The 12,624-nt window shown below is 34.5% G+C and overlaps 1 protein-coding gene across 2 annotated transcripts; it reads right to left on the reverse strand.

Moving 5' to 3' along the window:
- Nucleotides 1-5,883: 5,883 nt before the first annotated feature.
- Nucleotides 5,884-11,050, reverse strand: LOC113781990 (AFG1-like ATPase). 2 transcript variants are annotated; one of them, XM_027327902.1, is made up of 15 exons: nt 10,819-11,050; nt 10,322-10,616; nt 9,893-9,972; nt 9,333-9,433; nt 9,062-9,184; nt 8,878-8,947; nt 8,405-8,491; nt 8,131-8,196; nt 7,925-8,017; nt 7,574-7,630; nt 7,292-7,420; nt 7,099-7,189; nt 6,813-6,901; nt 6,366-6,559; nt 5,884-6,199 (listed from the first exon to the last, which is right to left on the reverse strand). In XM_027327902.1, exons 2-15 carry the CDS (start codon nt 10,542-10,544, stop codon nt 6,094-6,096), a joined length of 1,509 nt encoding a protein of 502 aa, XP_027183703.1. In that variant the 5' UTR covers nt 10,545-10,616; nt 10,819-11,050; the 3' UTR covers nt 5,884-6,093. The 2 variants fall into 2 exon arrangements, with proteins under 2 accessions (XP_027183703.1, XP_027183704.1); XM_027327903.1 differs by lacking the exon at nt 7,574-7,630.
- Between the last annotated feature and the right edge of the window lie 1,574 nt (nt 11,051-12,624).

Below are 12,624 nucleotides of genomic sequence, written 5' to 3' on the forward strand. Positions count from 1 at the left end.
AAAAAGGGAGCAAGAAATTTATTATCTTAACAAGAAGTTCACACCTTACGAGGTAAAATACTCATTTCTTGAAAAGAATTGTTGTACATTGGTATGGGCAGCTCAAAAACTGAGGCATTATTTGCTTAGTAACACCACCTATCTTATCTTTCGTTTAGATGTTTTGAAGTACTTATTGGAGAAACCAATGCCGACCGGACGCATGGCTAAATGGCAAATGATCCTTTTTGAATTCGATATCATCTTCACCACGCAAAAGGCAATCAAGGGGCGCGACAGCTTGGCGACTCTTATTTTTTTCTTAAAAATCCTTTTAAACTATTATTTTGGGTCAAAATCGTCGCACTTTTTAAGTCCCATTTTAGGCCATTTTTCTTTATTTATCTCTAAAAATCAAAAACTCATTTTCACTCAAGATTAATCAAAAATCCATTTTTACAACTTGTAATTTTATTTTTCAAAAAATAGGGCGCGACAGATCCCAACAAAGCCCCTAGTTTGGATGGTATGTCTCCTATTTTTTTCCAAAAATTCTGGCATATCATTAAACTAGAGGTGGTAAATGCAGTTCAAAGTTTTTTCCAATCCAAATTCATGCTTAAGGCTCTAAACCACATTGTTATTTCCCTGATTTCTAAAGTTGATTGCCCCACTGACCTGAAACACTATAGACCTATTAGTTTATGCAATGTGGTGTATAAGGTCATTTCAAAGATTTTGGTAAATAGACTAAAACCACTCCTTAATACTTGCATTAGCAAAAATCAGGCTGCATTTGTCCCTGGGAGACAGATCCTAGATAATATTATTATTTCTCATGAATATTTACATTTCCTGAAAAACAAAAGATATGGAAAAGATGGATTTATGGCTGTGAAATTGGACATGGCTAAGACTTATGATAGGGTGGAATGGCCTTTCTTACAAGCCATGATGAGGAAAATGGGTTTCTGTGATTTGTGGATAGAATGGGTCATGAAATATGTCAACACTATTTCATACTCTTTTAATGTTAATGGGGAATTAAAGGAGTATATTTCACCAAGTAGGAGAATTAGGTAAGGAGACCCTCTTTCACCATATTTATTTCTCATATGCTCTGAGGCTTTTTCCAATCTTTTAAAAAGGGCAGATCAATAAAGGACAATCAAGGGATTGAAAATCAGTAGGAGGGGACCAACTCTTACACATTTGCTATTTACTGATGATTCTCTAGTGTTTTGCAAAGCAGGAACTACTGAAGCTAGGAAGCTAATGGAGTTGCTGCACAGATATGAATCAACATCTGGACAACTGGTTAACTTGGAGAAATCAAGTGCATTCTTTAGCAGCTCTGTTTTGATCCTTGAGTTTTTCAAAAATTAGTTTTTCAAATATTATAAAAAATTTTAAAGTACTCTAAAAAAGTAGTCTAAATTTTTTTAATATTTAAAAAATATTCCAAAATATATTCTAAAAACTCTACTATTCTTAAATATTCCAAAATATATACTAAAAATATTCCAAAATATACTTTAAAAACTCTGTTACAGTAAAATTTTTCAAAAACATCCCCAAAAACAGCTAATCTAGAGGAGCAGAAAAGGCAAATCTGCCAAATTTTGGGGAATATTAAACCAGTGTCACAAGGGAAATATTTAGGACTTCCTATGGTCATTTCCAGATCCAAAGATCAGCTGTTTGGATTCATCAAGAATAACATTAGCAAGAGGATAATGAGCTGGAAGAGCAAGATGTTGAGTTCAGCACGAAAAGAGGTACCATTGAAAGCAGTGTCAATGCCAATGCCAACGTATACTATGTTTTGCTTCAAACTGTCAAACAGGCAATGCAAGGACATTAGTGCACTAATGACAAAATTCTGGTGGGGTGAAATAGGTGGAAAAAGCAAAATGCAGCTGGTCTCCTGAAAGAACATGACAAAAGAAAAACTGGAAGGAGGATTGGGATTTAAAGACTTGCAAAACTTTAGCAGTGCCTTGCTAGCAAAGCAGTTGTGGAGATTCATCACCAAGCCCAACCTCCCAGTGAGCAAAGTTCTAAAAGCCAAATATTATCCAGAAGGGTCCATAATGGAGTGCAAGGTACCAAAAACTGCTTCATGGTTTTGGCAAAGTGTAACTGGAGTGAGAAATGAGTTAGATGATGGAATCAGAAAGAGAATAGGAACCAGAAGAAGCACCAGAATCTGAGATAGATGGATTCCTAACTGCAATCAAGGCCAACCAATAACCAAAAAACCACTAGGCTGCACTCTGCAGAAGGTGGCGGACTTGATAACTAGGCATAGGTGGAACAGGCCTCTGATATACAGGCTTTTTAAGGAGAAGAAAGCTGAAGATATCCTAAGTATTCCAATTAGTGTGGTTGACAAAGAGGACAGTACCTTCTGGCCAGATAATAAAAATGGAGAATACAATGTATAGTCAGGTTACAGGAGAATATGAAGGAAGAAACAGAACAAAACCAAAGGTGAACAACAAGTAGACAACACAAGCTATACTAATCCCAAGTCTCCTATATGGAAAGTACTGTGGAAAGTGCTAGTCAAGCACAAACTAAAAGTGTTTATGTGGAAGTGCTTAAGTGAGGGACTACTAGTGAATGAACTAATATGGAGGAGAACGCATAAGGGGGACCCCTACTGTAAAGGTTGTGGGGAAAGGATGGAAACAATGGAACACATTTTTTGAATGTGACTGGACTAAAGAGATTTGGAAACTAGCGCCCATTCGATGGGATGGAATCATTGCATCAACTGGCAACTTCAAAAAATGGTGGTCATCAGTTATTGAAGCAAGACGCGGACAACAGGGGATGGAACACATTGCACTCACAGTAACTATACTTTGGCACATTTGGAAAGCAAGGAATGAAAGAATGTTCGAGACCAAAGTAAAGGAACCTATGAGAATCATCACTAAGACCAGTAATGAATGGCTAGAGTTTCAAAGTATGGATAAGACAGTAAGTAACAGAAATACCACAGCAACAAATCAGGGCAGAAAGGCAACACACACTCAACACAAGAACAGGGAAAAGAGTACTAAGAGTTGCAGTTTCAAGGCACAAAGAGACAAGCACTGTTGGCTACGGTATAGCTGCCAAAGATGGAGGAGGATGCTACATAGCAGGATAGGGACTAAGGGAAAAGAAGACAGGATGCAACATTCAACAGGAAGCTGAAGCTATACGTTATGCATTAATTAAAGCCTTGGAACAGGAATGGACTGCAATTACTGTTGAAACAACCAGTAAGGAGCTGCTGAATCAACTGCAAAGGAATGCGAACAGGAACAGCTGGGTGGCTACGTTGCTGGAAGATATACAAGCGCTAAGTATTTTGTTTCGAATGTGCTCTTTTTGTTTGGTAGGAATAGAAAATACGGATCTAAGCTACATAATTAGTGCTCAAGCTTTGAGCAGAAATCAAGATGTGGAATGGACTTATCCAGTTCCATTGTGCTAAGTTGCACAACTTGTAAAGTATCCTTGAGCCTTTGCTCAGATTGTATATATTTTTGACATAAGCAATACAAACTATCGTTTCAAAAAAAAAGATGGATTTTTATGCTGGGTGGTGGAGCTGTTTCTTGGGTTTCAAAGAAACAAACTGTAATTACTCATTCCACCATGGAAATTGAATTCATAACTTTAGCTTCTGCATGTAGAGAGGCAAAGTGGTTTAGAGATTTATTACTTGATATAAATTTGTGGTCTCGTCCTATGCCTGCAATCGCATTGTTTTGTGATGGTGAGACTACAGTGTCTAGAATATTGAATAAAATATAAAATGGTAAATCTAGACATATAAGTTTGAGATACAGCTATATTAGACAAATATTGAATGATGGCATTGGCACAGTTGTGTTTGTAAGAACTTATAATAATTTAGCGGATCCGTTGACTAAAACTCTTGCAAGAGACTTGGTGAATTCGACAACATCAGGAATGAGATTAAATTTTTTTTATCTAGAATCACTAGCAATGGTTACCCAACCTTCTTCTAGTACTACCCCTAGTTAGAAATGTTTAAAGGGTAAAAACAAGTTGCTAATAAGTGATTGTGAGTACTACAATTTTTTGTGTATACCATTCCAAGTGGTAGTACATCATATTACTCTTAATTGAGCAAGTTGAGAAGTATTCTTTTAATAAACATATTTTCTTAGTGTTTTATTTGTTAAAGTTAGAAATATAGTTTACCTATATGATAATAGAAGTGGTGCCGCTTCTAGTAAAAGTTTAAAGTAATCTTTTATACATGATCATGAATTAGGATGAGCACATGGCCGGTAATAGTGCTAATAATGATATGTGCTTGTTGGATGCAAGTTGATTAGTTCATGTGCATGATAATTCTATTCTAATTTCAAATTTTGGTTTAAGCAATCTAGCCATCTTGATTTGATTAGAACTTGTGAATTATTTGCACCAAGGAAAAGTTTAAAACGAAAGTTACTTCTCTTTATGCATGATATCATAAGTATTGGTTTATCATTTCATACTACAAACTAAGTGGGGGAATATTGGAATTTAGTTTGTATTATGAAAATTGATCATGACTTGTGATATGATATTTTTTTCATGTCTAGAAGTTTGATTTATGAATTTCCTATAAGATTCATTGGTACATTGATGTATCTTCTCAAGTTCATTAGTTTATTTATGGAACTACTCAATTCATTTCTTTGGTGTACTAAATTCATAATTGGATATTAAGTGAAGATACATTGATGCATCTTCTTAAGTTCATTAGTTCATGGAACTATTCAATTCATGTACTTGAAGTACTAAATTTATAAATGGACATTAAGTGAAGATACATTATTGTATCTTCTCAAGTGCATTAGTTTATATATTTGGTGTACTATATTCATAAATGGACATGAAGTGAAGTTCATGTACTTTTGCTCTTAGATTGCCTATAAATAGAGCTAGTCTAAACCTATCTTGTGGCAACTTGTGCTTAATTAAGTTATTTTAGATTTGCAAAACCAAATTCTTTCATTCCTATCTTATGAAAATTAAGGTTAAACTTGCCATAGGCTAGTTTTCGTTTCCTTAGAGGTAATTTGTCATTTTATCTCGGTTAGCAGGATAGTGGGGCAAATAACACCTTAAGCAAAGTGATTACATGTCTTGAAAACTCTTTTGAATTCCCTAAAAATTAGTTTAGTCAAATTCTTGAAATTATTTTTGTAATAGTTTTATTGTAAGTTCCATGCACTTGTAATCCCTATTTTCTCCAACAGCTTGCCATGCTGACTCATAGATTAAGAATACAAGAGTGTCAGAATCATATTTATTGGATTTTCTTTTTGGACAATATTTTAAGGAATTAGCCGAAATTTTGGAGCTCTCTAAGAGATGGAATCTAAAAAGTTGTGTTCATATATATATATATATATCTGTGAAAACCATTTGAAGGGTAACAGGTAAGTTACCAATTTTTAAATGCACGAGAATGAATACTAACTTTCGGAGTGCACAAGAAGGGGTTTCTGATAAGTTGCCTCCAAAATTTTGAAAGTAAAACATAGTTATAAGAATTTGTAAGAACTTGAAAATTTAAAACCTCTCATAGTATTTCAGTGATGCATTAACTGAAGATTAAAACTCCATAAAATTTTGAGAGTACAAGATGTTGGAGTCAAAAAGCTGAAAAGTTTCAAGAATTCACAATACTTTGTCATGTAATTTCTTTCCAAGGAGTATAGATAGAATTGTCTACCATCATGATTCAAGTTATAAATACAACATCATCATAACAGCATAGAGTTTTCTTGAAGCAGCTATGAAAAAAAGCAAGCCTATCTATGAAACATGGTTTGTACAACAAATGCTTCTCTCAAGCTGTCATCATAACTGTTGCATGAACGGTTTACCAAATAACAAATTTATTAAGACCCATAAAATAATTATCACTTGAACAAATATACATGAAAAGAGAAGAAAAAAACCTATGAAACAAGACGTATAAAATAATCGCCAGCTTCTGTTGTAACAATGTGCTGTAATTCCATCACCTTACAGACAACACCAACTTCCCAGCTTAGGGTAAATGGCAATGTTACAAATACTGTCACGGAACTAAGCATGTAAAACATCCTTACTGCTATCCGCAGGCAACTGCTGCATCTCCGCCACCATTGCAGCATGTTGCTCTAAATACTCCCGACTATTCATCTCGGTTAATCTACATTAGATTTTAAGACAACAAATATACATTTTAAGAACTCAGTGGAGTGAATGAGCCCAAATCAGGAATGCTACATAATGAATGGGTCACAAATTATGCACCACATGCATGTCTGGGATCACAAACCATTTAGGTTAGCTGATTGGTGGTAAACAAAATCTACCTGCTAATGGTACGATCTTTTGCAAAGCCCAGTTCATTGTCCACACAAAGGTCAGAATCATCACTCTTCCTCGATCTAGAAGAAGTTCTGGGTGACATTTGCTGAGCATCAGCAATCGTCACTATCTTTTCAAAAAGTTCAACTGGAGACCCTTCAGCTGTGCATAAGAGTCTAGCCTTGTTCTCATACATCACCTATCCAATGATGGGGTGTAAAATGTCAAATCTTGTTCCCTCAAGAGGACTGAATGCCCTAGAACATAATAGATGTGCAGAAGTTTCTTCTCAGAGTATTTGATTTTTGTTTTAAAAAGGATCTACACGTTGTACTGCAGCATGTCCTATAGGGATAAATTTAGAGGATTTTGCTCTAATATAGGACTACGAGGATTCATTAACCAATAACAAAACCTGAACAGATATTGATTTTTCAAGGAAAAGGACTAACATCAACTAAAGTGACAAACCGATATGCAGCAGTCCTGTTGTGGAGACCAAAAGTTGGCACACCTTCCAAAGCCAGTGTGTGAAATTTCTCTGCTCAAAAGAACAGCATTGATCAGCAGCTCTTCGAAACATGTATGACTGTGTGCTTAATTATCCATTGCAGCTAAGAATAATTAGGGCAAAACAGATAACCATCCTTAAGCCACCAATGTCTATATTTTAGGTCCAAAATCCAGAAAAAGAAAGGGGGGGGGGGGGATGGAGAATTGAAAAGCCAAAAAACTTACTAAATAATCCAAAATAATCTGCAGCCCCAAGTGGTCTGTCACAGAGTTCCTCGAACGGGAAATAGGCACAGCCATTAGCACCCAGCGGAACCTGAAAAGTCAGTAAATAAGAAAAGAATGAGAAACGATCACGCATTCAACACCACTCACCCACCTCTCCAAGACCATTGCAAATCTCAGACAATGTACACACCTGCAATGTCCTTCCCATAACTACTTCCACCTTTTGTGGTACAGCTTTGTGGTTGCCGATCAACTGGTGAAACTTTTCATTTAGAAGGCTTGACAGGTCTTTCCCAACAAAGTAGAAACCCTGCTGTGCCTGCATTGCAAGAGAAAAGTCTCTAGTCACACAGCTAATTCTTTGTTTTTGTGAAATAGTGGTACTACTGGATTTTATGCAATCGGAAACCATAACTACACATAAGCAAAAATAACTTCTCATAGAGTAAATCAGATGAATATGATACGTTACCGAAGTCATCTTACGGTAGTCTACTGATGACCCAATTTCATGAACAATACATCTTTCCTGTCTCAAAACAAATATCAAAAATACCAGTTGGCAAGACATCAACAAAAAGAGAGAATATAAGCACAAGGTAGAAAATACAAGTATTGGTGGAGAGAGAGAGAGAATGCATGTGCGTGTGTTGTGAAAGCTTTCTCACTCATACTATTGGATTCATAGTCATTTTAAACGAATGATTTAATCTCTAGGACCAGGCAATCAGATTAGTTCAAATGTCATAAAGATGATCAGCGCAAAAAACATAACTTTTAGGAATTAGAGTAGCTAATCACCATTAATCCTTGAGATTCATACCTTCAGTAAAGCTATAAAAGGAAGAAAGAGATCCCTTTGAAGTCCACGCTCATAAAGATTATCAGGAGCACGGTTTGATGTAGCAACAAGGATCTACACTTATCCCCATCATCAACCAAATACAAAGCTTCAGTTTCTTATTTTAACAAGTCTCCATAAAGTATGAAGCCATTAAAACAAATTTGAAGAAAGTTCGAATTACTTACAGCTCCATGGCTAAATAAGTGCCTAAATAAACGATTTAGTATCAATGCATCAGCAACATCAGTAACCTACATAGATACAGGAAGGCTCTCAGACAAAAGTAAGCAAGTGGAGGAGAATTCGTTTTTATGCTCCATTACTAGCTTCACAACTCTATGAGCTCATCTGGTACTAGACAAACTCAAACTGATCCAGGATCACAGCAAAAGTTTTCTGTGGTAGTACACATACTTTACAAACACAAAAGTAATAAAATTATTACACAATTCTCATTACCATGAATTCATCAAGACATAACAAGATTGATTCATCTGATACTTCTCCAGCAACAACTTCTAGGGGATCAGCAACACCGTTGTGCTTCTGCAAATGTAGGAGTTCAAGGAAAAGTGTTTCAATAAATTCTTTAGTATTGCATCAAAGAGTAAATTGTATCAAATTACAATTAAATCAAATCACAATTAAATCAAATCATTCATAGACATAGCCAGCATGAATAAGCATTAGATACCTTAACATATCATTTGATAAAGGAAAATAAGAAATAAGTGGTTAATGGAGAGATTAGCAGGCATTAGTTGGTTAGTATAGAAGCATTGCATATTGGGATAGTCAGCAAGAGCTCCAATTGACTATCAACCAGTAACCAGTCCATTAGCAAATATACATTAAATACTAGGAAATAAATCTTGATAATTAGAACCTAAAAAATAATCATAATTAGAAGACTGCAGGGGTTAAATTCATACTTGCAAGCGGCTGTGGACATTCAGCATAAAGTCATGAAAATGAATTCTTTTCTTCCTCCAATTGCAAGGCCTGAAAATCAAGTGAACAGTTGAACGGCAATAATTTTACGTGTTTGCACACTCAACAGCAATCAAAATGCAGACTCAAATTATCATTCTATATCATTTTTAGTCTTATACTTACAACTGATCAAAAAACATGTCCATCAACATAGTTTTCCCAGTACCAACTCCTCCACAAAGATAGAGTCCTTTCACAGGAGCATATGAAGACTGTGGTATGAAACGTGACCACAACCACCGACTCCTGAAATAAGCAAAAGAGTGACAAATTGCTGACACTTACTTGAAAAATGATTGAAATGAAAAAATGAAATGATACTTGGATACAATTACATTGGACTACAGATTCATAACGATTAACAACAAATGATTGAGAGCTTGGTAAGGTTCACCTTCCTGCTTTCTCCGAAGCTGCATATCGATCAAGTCGGCAAGCATCAGCTGTCTCGACCAGCTCATCATAGAGTCTCTGCAGTTGTCTCAGGGTGCCTAACTGCAAATCAATGTCAGGATGTCTTTGACAGGCAAAATAACAACATAGGGCTCACTCTTATGAGTAATCTCATGGCACAGTAATAATTTGCTTAATATCAACTTTTTCCTTCCAAATATCCACGTTTGATTTCAAGCAAATACAATTTTTTTAGATAATTCAATTTTAAGTACCAAAATTACCAGTAACCAGGATGTTTAATTCAAACCAGCACATTAACAAAGAATACAAGAAACCTAGTACGGCAATAATTACAAAAGCTAAAAAGGAAACCCTATTTCATTAAAACAAATTACGGACAGAAGGAATTGAGAAACTTAGCAAGATGCAAGTAATGGTCAAATTCTTATAATCCATTTTCCCGCTCAAACTGGCACCCAAATACACTTGGAAAACAAAAATCCAAATTACAAATCCACCACCAAATTGCATGATGTATTGTTTTATTGTACTACCAACCTGGCAAATATCTCCATCCACAAGTTCACCAGCAGCTATTCTTCGTTCATATTCTACAAGAGGACCTCCTTGAATTAATTCTGCAATAAAACCAATGGAACCAATAACCAGCCAAGAGGAGAACATCAACCTTACGAAACAAGTGTAACCAAATAACAAAAGCAGAACAGAAAATTCGTGAAAAGGGCAAGTTTGGATGCTTAATTCACAAAGAGGCACGACATTCAGGTATTTATTATGAAGCCATTTGTGCTAAATCTACAAAGTTTTCAAGAAAAACATTTAGCATATATTTTGTAAAAAATGCAATACGAATTCCTTTCAAAATTAATTGCCCAAAAGTGTGCCCTCTTCATTAGTTAGGCATCTTAGTGCGCCCTTTTCCCTAATTTTCCCAAACTATAAACTGAATCATAGTTAGATATTAACCTCCATTAGCTACATTAACCGCATCAGTATGCAAAGCTCTCGAGATCATGTAAGAAGGATGCTGGCATCTCCAAAAATCTGTACACTGAGGCGTATAGTAAACTGACCCTCCATTCTTATTAACCCGACAATGCTGTCTTTTTGAGAGCCCATTATAGAATATATCTCCTCTATATCGCAAAGCTGATCTAAATTGTCTAATGGACCTAAGAATTGCTCTCATCTCCAGTCCAGGACTTCAATACAAGAATAAAGATACAAGGAACGAATTTGACACAAGTCGTTTGAATTTCACCTGAATGTTGAAACAAGTTGCAGCAAAAGAATCACGTGTTTCAATCAGAATATATTCCCACTTTCACTTTAATCAGAATAAACAGAAACATGAATCTACCTAGTAGTATATTAATTCAGGAGATTAACAGCAGATTATCTTAACAGAAAAGCGTTGTCTCCAATTAAAAAACAAAAAGAAAGACAAGGGCAAGTTGAAAAACCTGATTGGCTGACTGAGCAGAACCCAGGTAATCAAAATTGGTGATGATGTGAAGGATTGAATGATTCTTGAATTTTTACTATTGCATACTTAAAACAATAGTCAACTATATAAAGGGTATACAAAAGCAAGTATTTATTAATCAAATATTGTTGGAAATTGGGAATTAAAGACTAAAAGATAATCAAAATATCGGTCAAGGAACGACGCTGGGGCAAGTTCTTGAAAAGGGATCCCAGCCTCCGATGCTCTATGGGAGTCTAAGGTGTTTTTAGTGTTTTCATTTCCCCTTTTTTGTATTTTTGGTTTTTTTTTTGTTTGGCACATTATCAAGCTGTCACAGTTTTTTTTTTTTCATTTTCCCCTTAATTTTATTACGGGTTGTAATTACCTTTTTTTTTCAAAATTTAATTATTTCTATGTTTTTTTTTCCTGTCACCAAAGCCCTCCTCCACATTCTCTTCTCCCTAATTGGTTGGGACAAAAATAACAAGGCTAAAATTGATAGGTTATTATCACTTTACCGCCTTAACGTTCAGTGTTACTACCAATATCCCTCTTAATGTTATATTTTAGTCACTTTACCTCCAAAACTAACGATCAAACTTAACGGAATTTATTAATTAAAATAAAAAGACATGTTTATCCCTTAAAATTATTATCACTTTACCCCTATAAACTATAATCTCATTATCAATTTATCCTCTAAAGTTATTTTTTGGATAATTTATCCCACCATTAAACCAATTTAGCAAGTTAAAAAAATTTAGAAGAAAGTACCCTCCTCTTTGTATAACAAAAACAATAAAAAATTTAGAGTCGCTCTTCTCCTTTTTTGTATCAAGGAAAAAAAGTCAAAATATTAATCTCTTTGTTCTTGGCAATCTTATTAATATTAAAAAAATATAAAAAGATGGGGAGAGAGAAAGAGACGTGTACTGTTCATTCCAAAATTTTCAAATTTGTCCAAAATGATTTCCTTTTATGATATTTTAAAGGGACCCTACTGGTACGTGTACTGTTCATTCCAAAATTTTCAATTTTGTCCAATAAAGAAATTTGTTCAGGAACATTTTGTTTTCTTTTTCAATTTGTTCACAAACATAGTAGCGGACTCAACCATTTTTTTCTAATTGTTTTAAAGGGAAAATCGTTCAAAACATCCCTCACATTTTCTAAAATGACTTTTTTCGTGCCTCACTTTTAAAGTTTAATTTTACGTCTCTTATAAATTCATATAGGTCAAATTTGGTCCTTACCTAGGTTTTTGACTAGTTTTTAGTCGAAATCCATCACGTGCCTTGTATGTGATTTTTTTTTAAGGGCAAAATTATCAAATTAATTTTACACAATTCGATCCATAGTTCCTCATATTTCATAAAATAAATTTTTTTGTCTCTCACATTTCACAAAATGGATTTTTTCATCCCTCACATTTTACAAAATAAATTTTTTCGTCCCTCATTGATCATATGTATGAATAGTTTTTTTTTTAAAAAATTCATATATATATCTATTTAATTTCACTTGAACAATACAAATAACATGTGTACAATTATAATTAGCCTATTTAGACGAAATCAAATAATTTGGACATTGTCGAATGTTTATATCGAATTAAATTTGAATAAAAAAATCAAAGAAAAAGTATGACAAAAAGAAATAAGTAATTAGCACTTTCAAATTTTAAGACAATCACAAGGCAAGTAATTCAATTGTTGGTCTTAAAAGTCGTGAGTAGAAATTTCAAATTTAAACTACAATTCAAGTTAGTATGACTATAGAATTCAAGTTAGGATGCATTAAT

This window comes from Coffea eugenioides, chromosome 9, assembly GCF_003713205.1.
Source record: "Coffea eugenioides isolate CCC68of chromosome 9, Ceug_1.0, whole genome shotgun sequence".
In the NCBI taxonomy this organism is placed as follows: domain Eukaryota; kingdom Viridiplantae; phylum Streptophyta; class Magnoliopsida; order Gentianales; family Rubiaceae; genus Coffea; species Coffea eugenioides.

Excerpts from the sequence above, each read along its gene's own strand:
- LOC113781990 (XM_027327902.1), bottom strand. The coding sequence starts at position 10,544 with ATGAGAGCAATTCTTAGGTCCATTAGACAATTTAGATCAGCTTTGCGA. Across the intron at positions 8,018-8,130 it reads ACTTATTTAGCCATGGAGCT|ATCCTTGTTGCTACATCAAA; the intron begins GTAAGTAATTCG and ends GGATAAGTGTAG. Across the intron at positions 6,200-6,365 it reads AAAGATCGTACCATTAGCAG|ATTAACCGAGATGAATAGTC; the intron begins GTAGATTTTGTT and ends AATCTAATGTAG.